Source organism: Augochlora pura, chromosome 6 (genome assembly GCF_028453695.1).
Source record: "Augochlora pura isolate Apur16 chromosome 6, APUR_v2.2.1, whole genome shotgun sequence".
Lineage (NCBI taxonomy): Eukaryota > Metazoa > Arthropoda > Insecta > Hymenoptera > Halictidae > Augochlora > Augochlora pura.
This window is the reverse complement of record NC_135777.1, coordinates 8,603,646-8,621,746: the sequence shown is the minus strand read 5'-3', so window position 1 is coordinate 8,621,746 and position 18,101 is coordinate 8,603,646. Positions and strand designations below refer to the sequence as shown.

At 36.6% G+C, this 18,101-nt stretch overlaps 2 protein-coding genes across 2 annotated transcripts; one reads left to right on the top strand and one right to left on the bottom strand.

Annotated features, from left to right (window-relative positions):
* Window positions 1-445: 445 nt before the first annotated feature.
* LOC144471432 (peptidylprolyl isomerase domain and WD repeat-containing protein 1) lies at window positions 446-3,161 on the top strand. Its single transcript, XM_078183465.1, has 8 exons — window positions 446-671; window positions 896-998; window positions 1,072-1,268; window positions 1,344-1,537; window positions 1,638-1,975; window positions 2,048-2,237; window positions 2,315-2,887; window positions 2,980-3,161. Exons 1-8 carry the CDS (start codon window positions 575-577, stop codon window positions 3,121-3,123), a joined length of 1,836 nt encoding a protein of 611 aa, XP_078039591.1. The 5' UTR covers window positions 446-574; the 3' UTR covers window positions 3,124-3,161.
* A 3,619-nt stretch (window positions 3,162-6,780) lies between these two features.
* On the bottom strand, window positions 6,781-13,018 carry LOC144470934 (GTP-binding protein REM 1-like). Its single transcript, XM_078182538.1, has 3 exons — window positions 12,863-13,018; window positions 10,583-10,775; window positions 6,781-8,773 (listed from the first exon to the last, which is right to left on the bottom strand). Exons 1-3 carry the CDS (start codon window positions 13,016-13,018, stop codon window positions 8,538-8,540), a joined length of 585 nt encoding a protein of 194 aa, XP_078038664.1. The 3' UTR covers window positions 6,781-8,537.
* Between the last annotated feature and the right edge of the window lie 5,083 nt (window positions 13,019-18,101).

Below are 18,101 nucleotides of genomic sequence, written 5' to 3'. Positions count from 1 at the left end.
GATTATACTTTTTATAGTACGCATTTTATTTTATTAGCATACATTAAACATTTATATTTTTGATTGACAAAATGCAATATAATTTAAATTATATAAAAAAATTTATCATCATAGCTGCATGTACACGCGGAATTAATAGTTGAATTATATTATATAGTTCAATGAACTTTTTATTTATTATTCATTTCAATTTGAACTTTTAAATGATGAGTACGGTAAAACTGCGAATACGTAATTACATATCCTTATCGTTAAATGAGCTTTGCATGTATGTTTGAATCCATAGTTTCAAGACAGGTGGAGTGTAATAAAAAAATCTGTTTATAATTTTTTCTGTTATAATTTTAATAGATACAACTGCATTTTAAAATGTGACTCTATGTGTATCGTCAACCATAAATTATATGCTCCGTGATTTTGTTTGCAATATTGGCCTGTTGGTCAATGTGGCGTTCGCATCGTTGGCGTCGTTGGCATCAGTGGCCAATGGGGTTTATCAGTGTTTATATGAATGTCAGTTCCAAATAAACTCTTTATTGTTTTAATAAATATTTTTGTATTTGGATAACTAATAATGTCTGCCACTAAGAGAGAACATACAGAAAGTGATAATGAAGATGAATGGGTTGGACCACTACCTTCTGAAGCTGCACCACAAAAAAAGCAGAAAGGTTCGTGCACATAACTTACTTTATAAACTGTATTATGTTATAGTAACGTCATAAATAAAGTCATTTCTTCCTCGTATGATTTTCATATTATATTTTGTAAGAGACTTCAGTATTATTGTTTTTTCCCAATTTTCAAATTGTATACAGTTTATAGTTGAATACAAATTTAAGGTTATGTAAACGTTATAAAAACGTAATAATGAAATGTTAATATAATGTTGCAGTTTTGGAATATGAGCAGGTTTACATAGAGAACTTACCATATTGTGAATGTTACGAGAAATCTTACATGCATAGAGATGTGATTACTCACATCTTAGTCACAAAGTTAGTATATTATAATTATTCTCATTGTATGTTACAATATTTATTTTTTATTTATTTTTATTTATTTGTACAGGTCAAATTTTGTAATAACAGCTAGCTGTGATGGACATGTTAAATTTTGGAAGAAACAAGAGGAGCTCATTGAATTTGTTAAACATTTTCGTGCCCATTTAATGGCCATACAATCGATGGCAGCTAGTTGTAATGGCGTTCATGCATGTACAGTTAGTTTAGATAAATCAATTAAGATTTTTGATGTTATCAATTTTGGTAAATGTTCTTTAAAGTCTGATATGATTTTTTGTTACATGTATAGCAATTTAACTAATTGTATTTTTCTTTAAGATATGATTAATATGATCAAATTTGACTTTATCCCTCTGTGTTGTGAATGGATATATTCACCGGGTGATGCAATATCTGCAGTAGCAATTTCTGCTCAAGAAACAAATAAGATTTTTGTATATGACGGACAAGGAACTGGGACACCATTGCATGTCTTTGAAAGATTACATACTAAGCCTGTTGTCGCCATGAGAGTAAGACAAATAAAATTTTCAAAATAATTCTGTTAATTATATTAACTTATTTATTTGCAGCATAGTTCTGTTAATTGTATTAATGCATTTTTATTTATAGTATAATTCTGTTTACGAAACGTGCATATCTGTGGACAAAGCAGGAATATTAGAATATTGGACAGGACCTAAAATGGAGTATAAATTCCCTAAATGTGTTACATTTGAATCAAAATTGGACACAGATTTATTTGAATTTGCAAAAAACAAGACCTATCCATGTGGTTTAGCAGTATCACCAGATGGTAAAAAATTTGCTTCCTTAAGTGGAGATAGGAAAGTCAGAGTTTTCAATTTCCGCACCGGAAAATTGTACAGGGTGTTTGATGAAACACTGCAAAGGTTTACAGAATTACAACAAATGACGCAGCAATTGCCAAATATGGAATTTGGTAGAAGGTATAATATTTATTAACAAAATTAATTTATAACAAAAGAGTTAAAGTTTTTATGCTTTCGTTTAATTTTTAGAATGGCAGTAGAAAGAGAGTTGGATAAAACAGAAACAAATTTGGGTAACATAGTGTTCGATGAATCTGGTTACATGGTTTTGTACAGTACAATGTTAGGAATAAAAATTGTAAATTTGTATACTAATCGGTGTGTTAGGATTATGGGGAAGCCTGAAAATATTCGTCCTATGCAACTAGCCTTATTTCAGGTATTTATCTAGCTTTCAGATCGTTGTACTTATGAGTTAAATAACCTTTATATATTAATAATTTTTAAAATATGCAGGGGAAGTCTAGGAAAACAGCAGCTGTAACAGTAGAAATGGAAGCATCAGAAAATCCCACGTTGGAACTTAATCGTCCTGATCCCACTCTTTTCTGCACAGCTCACAAAAAGAACAGATTTTACATGTTCACAAGGCGAGAACCAGAAGACACAAAGAGTCAGGAATGTGATAGAGACGTTTTCAATGAGAGACCATCGAAAGAAGACATTATTTCTTCCACAGAAGCTACCAACATGCAGAAGATCTACGATACCGCTATCATTCATACAACACTCGGAGACATTCACGTGAATCTCTTCGGCAAAGACGTTCCAAAGACAGTGGAAAATTTTTGCGTTCATTCGAAGAATGGCTACTACAATGGACACGTGTTCCATAGAGTAATTAAAGGATTTATGATCCAAACAGGTGATCCTACCGGTACTGGTACAGGTGGAGAAAGTATATGGGGAGGAGAATTCGAGGATGAATTTAGACCACATCTAAAACACGATAGACCGTACACTTTGAGCATGGCAAACGCAGGAGCAAACACAAATGGCAGTCAGTTTTTTATTACTTTAACGCCGACTGTAAGTTATCAATATGAAACTAAAATGATTAATTTATTATTAATCTCAAAATAAGTTGGTTCTGTATAATATGATTTTATTCATTTTTTTAGCCATGGTTGGATAACAAGCATACAGTATATGGGAGGATAGTAAAAGGCATGGAGGTCGTACAAAATATCAGTCAGGTAAAAACGAATCCAAAGACTGATAAACCTTACGACGATATTCGGATAGTCAGTGTCAGTGTAAAATAATAGTAATTTACAATAAAGTTATGTAATATATTTTTATACATCTCTGTCTTTGTGATTTTCTGTAAAGTTTTATCTGAGAACTATTTAGAGTTCTGTGCCCTTTGGTAAAGAAAATCTCTTATAAAGTTGTATACGCCTGTCAAACCGGTAAAGAGGTTTATGACGACTAAGTTGTAATTTCTTGGCAAAATTACCAATGAATATTTGAGTGATCATTAGTTGATGTCAAAAATCAATTAAATTAATTTATATGTGGTTGTTTCCATGTACCTGGACAACATAGCTCTTGTTACCATAAGACTTGCAGTTTGACATAGGGAAATGGTGTTTGGTGGCCGTTTAACGTCTCCTATTCCTGCTACCACCAGACCCCATTTAAAAGTTGGAGCCTAAAAAAATACAGTGGTCGGACCTGGATTAATTAAGGTTACAGAATATACGTTTGAAAACGTTTATTGAAAATTATAACCAAGCTGCAGGATGTAGGAAAACAGTACGTAATTTTTTCGGTAGAAAAGAAGCTACATTTATCATAAGTTTTTGATAAATACTTTTTATTTGTGGCTTATTTACGGCAAACCAATAATTGTTATTTTTCATTGTGTATTATGTAATAAAAGCTTGGGAGAATTAGATAATTAGAATTAGTAATTTCCAGTGAGAAATCATTGTTTATTATAAGCTGATGACATATTTTTCAATTAGATCAATCGTTTGCAATTATCGAAGTATATTTCAATAACACACAACATAATAGAATGGCAGTTGTTATTAAAAATATTATCTATGACATTTCTAACTAACGATTATTTTTTCGCGATGTTTGCGATTCGATAATGTTTCATTTTTCGTAATAACTCACAGTCACGTCAAAAAATAATTTAAAAAATCTCAAAATTAATTGAAGTAATGGCATAAACATTTCTAAAACTTTGGTCAAATTTTCTGCATCAAGAGATAAAATAATCTTACCGAAATTCAAAATGAGTTGCAACGGCAGTAAAGTTTCTTGTTGGAATGACATGGAAGAATTGAAACATTTAATTTGTGCTATCGAATGTTGGTATGTTTAATGTGACATTTTAAAAATATTTTTTATTAGTAATCATTTTATTTTTTATTTCTATAGACAATGTTTGTTGCATTCTTTACAGTCATTGTCCAAAAATACCACCGCCACCGGTATGTACGATGTTATTGCCACCAAGAATTGAAGAACTACCCCCTTACATTCCTCCTCCTGCTCCTTGTTGTCCTCCTCCCCCTTGTTGTCCGCCACCAAAACCATGTCTTCCTATATGCATTGGTCCTTTTCCTGCTCCCCCTATAAAATGTCCACCATGTCCTCCAAGACCCTGCTGTCCCCCATGTTGTCCTCTACCTTGTTATCCAGGTAAGTTCATATTTATTATTCAACTAAGTTGTTTTGTTAATGGTTTTGGCTTGCAGTTATTACATTATACTATACAGGGTGGGAAAAATAAAGTGTTACAAAGCAATATCTCCATTATCGTTAATGATACGCGGAAATGCTTGAGGAACAAATTGTTTGGTTCGAAGGGGCACATGTTGTGGTGGAAATGATAGGAATGTGGAAATGAGGGAACGTAGGAATGTAGGAATGTGGAATGTGGAATCGTTCATTTTTGCGATCCGACGTATTCACATTAGAAGGAAATGCGTAATTAACTAATATGTTTAATATTTTTCAGTTTTTTAACTATTTTCATACTTTGCGCGACTAGAATGACCTTGAGTTATAGGTCACTGGATTCGTGTTAAAATCGGCAATAATGTCATCGAAAAACAAATACATAGTTCCATTTGAAAAAACATCGATGACTTTCAAATCTCAAAAAATATGACCTTTAAAAAAAAACCATTTCCACCACAACATGTGCCCCTTCGAACCAAACAATTTGTTCCTCAAGCATTTCCGCGTATTATTAACGATAATGGAGATATCGCTTTGTAACACTTTATTTGCCTCACCCTGTATAATAATCTTTAAACGTTATAAATTAGAGTTATTAAAATTAATAAATGTTGTACGCAACAAATCGTGTAACATTACTGAATTCTTTTATAGATCCGTACTGTTAAATATCATTGAAGTTAACTGAAGATTATGAAGTAAGTATAGAATTTGATTGTTTAAGGGAAACTTCGTAGAGTAATGAAAATATTCGTTTGTTCAAGGACTATTATAAGCAACGGTAACTGTGCGGATTGATTGCAAGTAATGTCCCTGGTAAATAATTATTTCACAATGATGTTAAAACAGCCTCTAGGAAATGTCAACATGCCCACATTACACTACAGTTATTAAATTTGTAGCGTATCATGTGTAAAATAATTTTTCTCGAGGATATTTGCAAGGCGCATTGAATAAAAACGAAGATATTTTACACAAGAAATTTATTCGGATTTAATACGGTCCCTTGGGTTTGCGCTTAAAGTAACAACACTTATCTTTTAATGGATCAATTCGATAGAGAATTCTCTAATCGCTGTAAATTTTAAGCCTAGCATCGGTTAATTTAAAAGATTTTATACAATAGCAATTGAACAGAGTGCTTAACATTTTACAGTAAAAGCATCGCTTATTTGCAAACGATGAACATTCTGGTCATGGAAAACTTATTGAAAAGGCCGGAAAGTAGGTGTTTATAAATAATGTACAATCAATTATCAATGAATTCGTAAGTAAATATTGTTGCCTTCCGTCATTTTAAATTAGAATATTAATTTTCTCAAAGGATTAAAAAGTGGAATTCGTTATCAATTAATCAATGCGCTTCCTTTTCTGTGTAGCACTATAAACTGTATAAGTCTACATGAACTTTATGTTTTAATTATAACAAACTGCAAATAAAATTACAGAAAACAATGTAAAACTCTGCAAAGATCGTCTGTTGGTTTAAATTTAAAAGTAGCACCATTTGTAATAAGTGGTTTCGTTAGTGGCGAAATCTCAGTTCAATTCAGGGGTCCATAGCGCCAATCGACGAAGTGCTTAAACTGTTTTTACTGACAGTTGGTTTTAGCTAACAGTTTCAGCGTTTTGCCGCTACGCCGATTGGCGCTATAAACCTCAGAATTGAACTTCGAGATTTCACCACAAGTGGAGCGGCTTGTCACAAATGGCGATATTTTCAAACTGTTTTTCATATTTATATTAAGAAGTAAAGTTGCTTTACATGATGTGGATGCCGAAAGTTTTCCTGAACGTAGTTATGCTCTTTAAATGTTTAGTTAACCATGCAAATGCTAAAATTTATCCAATCTAGAACATTTTCAGACAAATAACATTAATTTTGTGCCATTAATTACTAAATTATTTAAGTACTGTAATCAGTGGCTCAATAAATGCTACAAGTTTGAACGGTAAATAAAAACAGATAAAACGTAGTTAACTCCTCATGGAGAACTTGCCAATATACAGTTTCATTTTTTCAGTATTAACGATTTTAGTAAATAGCCCAGTTCTTCGAAGAAAATATCTTCATTTCAAAAAAATTTTCGTCCAGAAAGAGCAAATTGATTAATTTACTATATGCCTTAAAAGACGGTAGCGGCACAAAGTTTGATTCGTATGTAGACTGTCGATAAAGAAAAATTTCATTAAGTATAAAATAATTAAAATATTTAATGCAATTAAAAAAGGAAGCGAGCTCGAATAATATTCATTAAAAAATTACGGATTTACAGAGTAAAATATCTCACTGAAATATTGTCGAAGTATAACACATTTTCCTGTAACAAACATAAATGTTGAATTTCGGGCCACGGTCATCTGTCGAAATTCAGATTAGAAACAGAGAGGAGATCGTTATGATGGTATCGATCCGAAATCAATTTTTGCGGATGAAATGACGGAAACACAGAGTGCCGTGATTACGTGACCGGAATTCTTCTTAACAAGGATTCAATGCGAGGAAACGTTTTCAAGGGGAGAACCCGAGAACCAAGTCGTCTGCAAATAATCAAGATTATTTCGAGCAAGAGGAAAGAGTACGGAAATTTCAATTGCGAACCTTTCTCCTCTGTGTACTTTGTCCCGTTGGCCTTCAAAAACGGCAAGTTACATTTAAATTGCGTCGACGATAACTCCGGAAATTCTTTTCAATTGAACTCGCGTGATCTTCGGTACACATAGCTAATACCGTTTTTAATTACGGTAGCGAATCTTCGGTGAAAATGAAATGATTATATCGACCGTTCCTTTGCAAAGTCGTTCCAGCGGATTCATCGTTATTTGTATATGTATATTATATAAGTTAAATGAAAATCGTGAGCTGGCCCTTCAAGAAATTAACACTGGTCACTCAAAGCGATTCTTGGTACAACGTAATCTCACTAAAACTTCGATCATACTTCTCTATCGCCGCTAACCCTTATTTGTACATTTTAAAATATTTTTCGCAGTGTTTCAATACTGTTCCGTACGAGGCGTCCAACGACGAAGCTCGAAATACGCGTATAGTTACGAGGGATCAACGCATCACGTTGGAGACCCGTAGATTCGACGGGAAATTTCTCGAAGGATATCGCTTGTGAATTTACAAAACGGTACGTTTGGTTCCCTTCAATGGCATTTCGTTCTAAGTTCATCGCTTTAAGAGAGTTCGGTCGCGAATAGCGATCAACCGTTCCAAGAAAAATATTTTCCTCTTTTTCCGCGGGATCTCTTCCAGAAAAATCTCGTTTGGACGCCACTGTATTTTACCAGCAGAAAACCTTATATATTTACTTATGATTTCGTCGTCGATTTGGTTCACAGTAGAACCTCCATCATCCTGGTTTTCGTTATTTAAATCATCCATTTTACGATAACAGTGAATCTAGTTGATTTAAATCATTGAAATAAAAAGAAAAAGAGATAGTTCTTCGATGCCATAAAATAAAATATTTACTCCTAGAAGCACGTACTCAAAAACACTGATTCACAAATTCGTATAGATTTGTATCCTTAATCAACTGATTTTAACGACTTCGAAAACAATACGAATACTTTAATTACGTTAATTTGAACGTAATCATGTGCTACGAATGATGGCCTTTCTACTGCGCATACATTAACGTATACAGTAGTCGCAAAACACTATCATTGCACATAAAGTGAAGCATTTTATGAAATAATATTGCTATTGTTTAACCAAAGAAAATCACCGGCAAGAAATCTATTTAACGAAATTTTTAAAGAAATTAAAATTAACTCGATACAAAAATACTTAGCACATACTATTAGAGTAATTACAAATTTTCGTAAATTAATCGCGAATCAATTGATTCGAAATCCAGCATTTCCTTGGCACAAGAGCCGACAGATTGCGAAACAAGGATTGAAGTAGCTGCCACTTTATGCACAGTAATTATAATAGAACATCCTTCCAGAATTTCCATCGGAAACGTTAGAGAATGAAAAGGTTCTCGCAGCTCTTCGTTTTTCTTTTAAATCCCAACAGATGCTTCAGGATCCTTCTACGGTGCTTGCTTCTTCTCCGTCTGGTCGCTTGATCTCGATCCCGTTGCGGATTCAGCTTGATCTGCGCCAGAATCCCGACCAACAGCTCGTCCACGTGGTGTGCCAGTCCCGAAGATGTTTCGATGAATTTGCAACCGCAGTTGTTCGCCAAACGTCGCCCAGCTGCGAAAACATTTATCAAAACATTCGTCACGCGTCGTCAACTGTATTTTTGTGAATATAGCAAGACATACATCGTAGTCGCGTTTATTTGCGGAAGAAGTTGCCGAGCCGTGTCAGGTGTTTATGTTCAGGGAAATGTCATACTATTTCATACAAATATTTGAAAAGCTCAGAGATACACTGTATGCTATAATTACTGGATGATGTAATAATTTCGCCATTTTCCTCGGAGCGCTTTACTCTACCGCATTTTACGGAAACCGTTGAGGAATTGATTTTATCGATAATAGGATTAGTTAGCGTAAAACGCGGCATAATAATAATGTTAATCTGTAAATCTTCGATTTATAGCAAACAAGGCCGACTAAAATTTATTGATCACAATATGTATACGGGATTCTCGCGGATGCTAAAATAACTCTCGTCGAACGAACGAAAGTTTGTTCTCTCAGTGTTTAGGGAAGCACTATAGCAATCGGCTTCCGTACCGAAATAAATAAGGCGAGCAGTTCCGCGTCTAATAATAAATACATAAACAAAAGAGTGAACTCCGAACGAAGATTGAGGCGGGACAGATTTGGGGTAATGCCACTCGAAAGAGGTCTCTCGACGGAAATCGATTTTATAGAACGAAGGTATTGGGTCGTGCAATAAGTTCGCTCGGATTTGGACAATATGTAGGGTAACTGTGGGAGCCAAGTGGAATCGGAAAGTGAACAGACGTCGGTAGTGCATCATTATATGCTTCTGCTACCTCATTCGGCGCAAATTATATCGAATTTTACGGCGCACGAAGCGCGTCGAGTTAAATAATGCATTCTCCGCTACTTCTCTACTTTATTACAAAATATTAACATTCGTATTTTACTCGTTAAACAGACGCCAGCAGAATCACGAGAGAATTTAATACACCATGTCGTGAATTTATCTTAAATTGATTTGTTCCCGAGTCTTTTTTTTTTTTGTACAATTGATTGGACGATGTCATCACAAAGGGACCGCTATTCCAAGAGAAGATCAAATGGACGTCTGTTACGTGTGCAGGGGACTGTAAAAGGAAAAATAGCAGTGCCCGGTCGCTCAAGAGATTGTCGACTATGTATTTGCGTTAAGGCCTGTGCATGCTTACAAACATTTTATGCAGACATCCGCCGACACAGATTCTTCTCGAAAGCTATGGATCGTTCGCGTAGCTCGTAGGTTGCACGTGGATTATCTGCAGACCAGTTTATCTTTTGTCTTCCGTTGGAATGAAGAACGAGAGACGATTCGAAATAGAGTCTTCATCTCACTGCAGTGTAGTTTTCATTGTAAGATCTTTTATTTGACAAATTCGAGACCTCAGAAATTAATAAACATCTTATATTCGAATATATTATGCGAGGCGCTAACACAAAGAAACGACGAATGATACGTTGATGAATAAACAAAACCAAGGAATGATCAACGCACGAACGTTCTAGCCAATTGGAAAAATCGCAATTTATTTCCAGACAACCCAACGATAGAACCCAGTCAATGGAGAAAATTCCCGTGTTTGCTGCCACAGCGAAGAAACGGTTCTGCCCTATCTTGGTTCCCGGAACGACCCAAGATATCTGGTACATGCAGTCGAACATCCTGTTACGCCGTGCAAGTAAACGACGGTGGTAGCGACTTAGTCGAGCGACATGGCTGGGAAGACGTTCTAATGCCGCGGACCAGATAAGGCGACTCGGTATTCTATGGAATATACGGTCACAGAGCTCCCAGATTCTCTATGGATCGTCTACAGCGAAGGTCTGCCAGTGTGCACAGGGTTTTACTCACCGACGGACGAGACCTCCCGTTTTCGCTCGAGGTCGACCTTGTTCCCGACAAGAATCACTCCGTGGCTGGCCATGTAATCGCTCTTCCACAAATACAGTAGCGTCTCCTCGGCCACTTTCAGACTCAGCCGGTCCACCACAGAGTAAACCACCACGTAAACGTCTGGGTTGTACGTCGAACAGAATGTCTCCACCTGGCAGTTACACGGAAATTAATGTCATGGAACGCCGGAAGTCGACGGCGAACGCGCCGGAACCAAGGACAAGCTTACCAGATGTTTAGCTCGGGGATTAAAGCGGTTACTTCCGAGCGGTTCTAAAATTCATTAACGCCGGGATTGTCGAGCTTTTCAGGGCTCGAATCGGTGACGGAAGGGCGCACTTTGTGAGTTATTTTCAAGGCGATTTTCAAATCTGTACCCCGGAGACTTTTGGACTTTTGAATCTTTCATTTGAAGCTATAAGAGTGCACTTTACGGCAGGATCGTATTGGTTTATAAAGAAAACGCGACCATGTATTGAGAAATTCCAGAATCTCGTAAGTTAGTAGAAAGAAATATAATTGCAGTGAAGGGATTACCACGAAGCGATTTTAAAACGTGACTCAAATTAACCCCTTGCAGTAGTTTTATCTTCGCAGTTACAATGATTAAATAATTTTTGATTGGAATAATTTCTTGGAGGAGAAATAAAAATAATATTTATAGTGTGGCTACAATTACTTCAGCGCTTAAATATTAATGGCGAAAAGACAGAATTTTAAGGCTGGAAGGGTGTAGTTTACAACAGAGGGTTGTCAGATAAAGGAAAAATTGAAATGTTGTCGATTCAAACAACGATTGTTTTCGATCAAATCGACTGAATTAGTTAATTTAGTCGCAACATTTAGTGAAAGTATATCACAAATATATTTTGTTATCTACCCACACTCGCACAAAAATTCTGTACCCATTGGTGCTTTAAATAGTGGAATTAAAAAACAGAATTAGTTGTGTATTTTTCGTAGCAAATGGTAGTACATTTCCGCGAGGAAAATGTAAATCAAAGGGTAAAACGGGTACGAACTGAAACAGGTATTTTCAGAATGGATTATTTAATCACGAAGATCATACTGGAAATGAATTTATTCGAAAAACGAGTTAAAAAGTGTACAACATTGTTACGCGCGTGCTTGGATTCGTGGGAGGATATAACTTGGAAATTGTTCACACGAAGTTTCGCTTCCGAGGAAACGTAATTTGGAATTTTTTTCGTGCGCAGTTTCGTATCGGAGAAAATGTAATTTACATGTTTCAACTGGCTCTTGATTACCATTGATTATTCCATTTGTTGTCGTTCCTAGTATACAGGGTGTCCCAAAAGTCACTAGCAGTAGGGAATTGAGGGGTTTCTGAGGTCATTTGAAGCAACTTTTTCCTTCGTGAAAATGTAATCCGTGGCTTTGTTTATTAATGATAAATAGAGACCGACGCAGAGACGAGATCAACTGGCTCCCGTTGGTCAATGTTTCTCGTTAATAATTCGTTAACCATGCCTCGGGGAATATTTTTGTAAAGGAAAAAGTTGCTTGGAGTTGTATCGGGTATCTGTTATTTCCAGATTGTTAGACATTTTTGGGACATTCTGTATACTACGCTAACAGGTTTCATTAAAGAAGTCAATAAAATATTTTCCACAAATGCGATCCAAAATATTTTACTGAGAAGCTACAAATTAAAATTAGAAACACCGAATATAAATAATGATGTGTACAACATTTTTATTCGTCTTCATTCCTCCATTGCGATTCTGGTTTTCTTCAACAGCGTATACCTTCAACTTCTTCTGATCTTCCGAATTAAATTACATCTACTCGTCCCGATCAAAAATGCATAAAATCCCGAATCTACCGAATAATTAGCGAATAATTTGACGTTACTACTGGATATTGATTTCTCAACGAGCCGTGCTTTTTGATACGTCGAGCGTCATATCCGAATAAAACGCATCGAATCCCACAGAGCTCGATGCAGTTTGCTAAACATCGTGTGCATTGCCACAAAATTAAATTTACAAGGTAATCCCACGAGTTAATAATGGGATATAGATTATGCGACGTTCAGGAGAGTCTCTTCCGGCTTTCGGAATTAAGCCGGTTAATCCTGTTGTAACCGGGCAAACGAGCCCAAAAATACCCGACAGCCACGAATTTAAGCACCGTTGGATAAGATATAAAATGAAATTTGTGCGATCGAACGACAGCAAAAGCCTTTTTGAGGATACCGTCGTGTTTGACACTCACCGACATCTCCGCCGCGGGATGATCGATGATCTCCAGCTCCGTTTCTTGTCCGTCGAGCAACACTGACACGCTTTTTTGCCCGTACTCTTCGTCTGGAACAGATTTCAGTAAAATGATCACATTAACTTTCCATCGATTTAATTCCCGTCGTATCATAATTAAGCGGATGTCCACCAGGTTCATAAACTCAGTCGAAGTAGTTGGCGCAGCGCATAATCTCTCAGCGAGTTACGTTATCAGTGGCCAAGTATAATTTTATTTAATTGATATAATACACGATGAAAATATTAGTCGACGTTCACGTGATTTTATTCTTTTGCAGCTTAATTACTCGATATACTTCGATTGAAATTATCGAAAAAAGGTAACGAGTTCGGGGAATCATTTTGTAGATTGTAGGTCGCAATTCCTCAAGATGGCCCGCTGAGCTGGTGGTAACGAGCTGGTAAGATTTCGCTTCTTCATTATTGTAGTTCTTCCATTCCCAATTAACTGTGTTACCGTGTTGGTTCAGATTCCGCGGTAATTTTCATTTTGTTGCATCGTGCTCCGTCAATTGGACACCGTTAACTAACAAACAGATTAATCCCAGCCTCGGGCCTCGAGTAGAGGCACCGTCTTGGAATAAATGATTAATTAAAATCACGTAAGTAATTGTATATACGCACGGCGGTTGTGTCGGGAACTTAATTAAGGGGACGCCGGGTGACACAAAGGTTCATTTGCTCCCGCAGTTGGTCGGTCGAATTGTTTACGCGGCAACCAACGTTAATAAAATGTTTTTCATTAATTTGGAGTGCTATGCGTCGCACGTCGCGCAATGAGAACGTTCAAATAACACCGAAATGTACAGGGTGTTCCAAAGTCGCACGCGAAATGAGAGATTTCTAAGGTTATTTGAAAATTAACTTTTTCCGTAGCGTAATTGCAAACAAACGCTTTGTTTACGAGTTATTAACGAAAAACACTGGTCAATGAAAGATAAGTTCCGCTGGCGCAAAGCAGACGCTGGCGCAAAGCAGACGCTGGCGCAATGAGCTGACGAATTGGTTAATACTCACTATACATATACAGGCAATTTACTTGGATGGTTTGAAAGTTATCTACGCGATAGGTCATTCAGAGTCAAGTTTGACTGTCAATTGTTTGAATCTACGTACATTACATCCGGAGTACCTCAAGGATCTAATCTCGGACCACTGCTCTACATCATATTTATTGATGATCCAACCAAAATTTGTCGTTCGTGTAAAGCGCTACTCTTCGCAGATGATCTAAAAATTTTCCATACGGTACGTACTTTGAATGATGTTATAAGCATACAGGACGACATTGACAGACTAGAAGAACGGCGCAATATAAACATAATGAAATTGACTGTCTTCAAATGTCACTCCATAAAATTCACAAGAAACAGAAAAATAGAGTTAACCTATTATTACATCGGTGATACAGTTTTAGCGAACCGTAATACAGTTTGCGATCTTGGAATCCACTTCTCCCAAACTCTTTCCTTTGCCGATCACTTCTCCCATCTCACAAACTCAGCATCCAGATCCCTGGGATTCTTAATTAGACATTCTACAGATTTCAAAAATCTGACTACCCTAAAAATTCTTTACTCATAGCTAGTTCTCCCCTATCGCCAGTATGGTTCACAAGTATGGAATCCTCGCCAACAATGTTATATTGATAAGTTGGAACGAATTCAGAAAAAATTCTTAAGATTCGCTTCATTTAAAATTGGAACATCCATACCATATTATTCATACCACTATGAACCTATACTTAATACCATGAACATGAGTACACTTAAACAAAGGAGAACTTTGATAGACATTCTTTTTATTTTTAAAATTATTAACCAAGTAATCGATTGTCCACCCATGCTAGAACTAATAAAACTAAAGATTCCCGCTAAAGCAATACGGTCAAAAGAATTATTTCATGTAGATTACTTTAAAACCAATTTGGGATCTCAGAATTGTATAACCAGAGCATTAAGAACAGCAAATAAACTTAATACAAAAATCGACTTCTTTGGCAATACATTGAGCCAACTCACAAATGCAGCAACTCTAGCCATTAAACACACACACTCTGTAATATCATCATGACGCACTCTTATATTGTAAGTCTTAATTTTTACACATATTACATTAAATGTATTCCGGACTATGTATATGTACATCACCTCTATATAACACAAAAGCGCCTTACTAGCCCGTTAATAAATAGTAATAATATTGCTCCGCGCTAACTGATCTCGCCTCTCATTGGTTCCAGCTTTTCGTTAATAACTTGTAAACAAATTCGTGGATTGCATTTTCGCTAAGGAAGAAATTACTTGAAATGACCTCAGGTACCTCTCATTTCCAGATTGTTAGACATTCTTGGGACACCCAGTATACGTTCTAAGAGGGGAAATCGTTGAAAATGAATCGGAATTCTAATCGTTGTGAAAGCAGGCAAATGGTTACTGTTAAATTAATCACTTTTATGGCACGCGAGACGCGATCGTTGAATTAATCATTTTTATCGAGTCCTTGGTTACCTCGCCGCGATGTTCCAACGTGATATAATTTATTTATTCCATGGTAGCCGTAGTCGATACTTTCACCCTCAAAGGGCTCGGCAGTGGTTAGGGTTCGGAGGTCTGGTTCGCGGAGATAAGGGTTTGGCTTCTATTATTATTATTATCGGGGTGGAATCATTGTCAGGCAGAACACGCGTTAGAATTTCAAAGCGGAATGATAACAGGCGTTTTTTTGTTAAGTCGCGATAAAAGCATTAATATTCATGTTTAAATTAATAAACCTATCGAAAGCATATATAAATTAATTAAATAATTTCTAAAGCGTGCTCGATAATAAATAGAGTGTCCTCGAAGCTTCGATAATCAAAATTAAAATTTCTCGTCAGCGGTCTGTATGAGATTAATTATTTGCATCGTTAATACTCATTTTAAAAGTAACACAAATATTTGCTACGACTGTACGTTTTAAATCCTTTTCAGAAACTTTTATTTCACGGCGCAACTAAAATGTATACAAAACCGAGGTGGTAAAAAAATTGAATCTCTTCATCCACGAAATTGTGCGATGGATTAAGTTAATAAATGTTTTATTTTGTTAACCCGTTCAACTATGTTCGACAAATAACAATGGTGGAAAAAATATTAAAATTTTAATATCCGAACGAGAAAATGACGCGTTTCTGTCTCAATATAAATATTACCATAAAAAAACTTCACTTTGCTATTCGTTTTACTGAGGCATTTCCCTGCCCTTGCGAAAGCACGCTTTATATCGTACAATTTCAACTAAAGGGGGATTCAAAAAATATCAAATTATGCTGTCTCGTGAAGTATTAAACTTTTCGCAAACGAGATTCTGCAAAAACTATAACATATAATTGACAGTTTAAAATCACGGCAACATTTTGAAGAATGGATGATTAGTGAGATTTATGCTATTGCAATAATTTTTAGACGCGGAAGGAATTCGAAAATCTAGAAAACAGTTTCGTTGTCGCACGGCTCGCGGATTACCGACCGCTGCACGACTTTTCCTGGAAAAAAGGTGATCGATGCTGCCACCTTTTTCATTCGAGATAATAAAAATGGCGTCCTCCGCTGGAAATTAATGCCAATTTCGCTGTTACCACCGCGTAACGACTGGAGCACCGTGCACGAAAGAGGATCTTCGGCGAACGGAGCAGAGGCAGCTAACGAACCGAGCGACCGTATTTGTGCTTAATCGAAAGACTCCTGACCTTTTCCGGTTTACGAACGTCACACACAGGTACGCGGACACGTAACAGCAAGCTCCGGGGTTTTTTTTTTTAGATACTTTTCTCACGCCGACTCATCCAATATTCTAATTAGAGGGTGCGGCGAGTTCTTTCATTGTTTCCAAACGCTAAGAATCAGAAAATCACCGGCCGAGAAGACCTCGTGCTTCTTTTCGCCAGCGGTTTTCATATCGCAGCCATTGTTTCCAACGTTGCACTCTAGTCGAATTCAAACATTTCAAACCGGGATTTTCAGACTTTTCCGGCCGAACGAAGCGAGCGAAAGAACACGCTGAAACGAAGATATCGAGAGAAGTCGACTGACAGAAGTTCTTTCGAACGAAAAATGCAATCGAAGAGCTGATTGATCGGTTGTAAAATATTCTTGAAAACGATGGCGAACGTATCGGTGATTAAAATTCATTGATCCGTGCATAAACTAATGGTGACTCGTCGGCAAGAAAGTACTGTATGTTACCTTAAATTTCAGTGTATGATTATTCACTATAGTGTCAACCACGTGTTTGTTTATTGGTTCCGAAGATGTCTACTTTTGTGCCGAATAAAGTGGTTTTGCGGGGAATTTTATTGCACTACTTTATTCAAAAGAAATCTGGATCTGAAGCACACAGAATTCTTGTTGGGACTTGCGGCGACAAACGTTCTGGCGCACCGATAAAGTTTAAAAATGAAGAATTAGAGGAATTACTTGATGGAGACCCATGTCAGACGCTAGCAGAGTGTGGAAAAATATTACGAGTAGATGCGTCAACAGTTTCAAAACGTTTAAAAGGGTTAGGAATGATGCAGAAGCAGTGACATTGGGTGCCGTATGAATTGAAGCTGAGAGACGTTGAACGGCGTTTTCTAATTGTCTGAACTACTGTTTCAACGGCAGAAAAGAAAAGCTTTTATTGCACCGTATCGTCACTGGCGATGAAAAGTGGATTCATTACGATAATCCAAAGCGTAAAAAATTGTGGGGTAAGTCCGGCCATGAATCAACATCGTCTGCAAAACCAAATATCCATGGTTCGAAGCTTCTTCACTGCATTTGGTGGGATCAGAATAGTGCAATTTATTATGAGCTGCTCAAACCGAATGAAACTATTACAGGAGATCGCTATCGGCTTCAATTGTTGCGTTTGAGTGGAACCCCGAAAGAGAAACGACCGCTATACGAGCAGAGACACGACAACGCTCGGCCACATGTTGCAAAATCAGTGAAAATCTACCTGGAAATGCTTACATGGGAAGTTCTACCGCACCCGCTGTATTCACCAGACATAGCTCCTTGCGATTATCACCTATTCCGATCGATGGCACATGGCTTGGCTAAGCAGTGCTTCCATTGTTACGGAGAAACTAAGAAAATGGATCGATTTATGGATTGCCTCAAAAGACGAATTTTTTTTCCGACGCGAAATTCTTTTACTGCCAGAAAGAT

Coding starts and splice junctions, on each gene's coding strand:
- LOC144470934 (XM_078182538.1), bottom strand. CDS start 13,018: ATGATACGACGGGAATTAAATCGATGGAAAGTTAATGTGATCATTTTA. Junction 10,776..12,862: donor ATCCCGCGGCGGAGATGTCG/GTGAGTGTCAAA, acceptor TGTAACTGCCAG/GTGGAGACATTCTGTTCGAC. Junction 8,774..10,582: donor ACGGGAGGTCTCGTCCGTCG/GTGAGTAAAACC, acceptor ATGTTTTCGCAG/CTGGGCGACGTTTGGCGAAC.
- LOC144471432 (XM_078183465.1), top strand. CDS start 575: ATGTCTGCCACTAAGAGAGAACATACAGAAAGTGATAATGAAGATGAA. Junction 672..895: donor ACCACAAAAAAAGCAGAAAG/GTTCGTGCACAT, acceptor ATAATGTTGCAG/TTTTGGAATATGAGCAGGTT. Junction 1,538..1,637: donor AGCCTGTTGTCGCCATGAGA/GTAAGACAAATA, acceptor TTTTATTTATAG/TATAATTCTGTTTACGAAAC.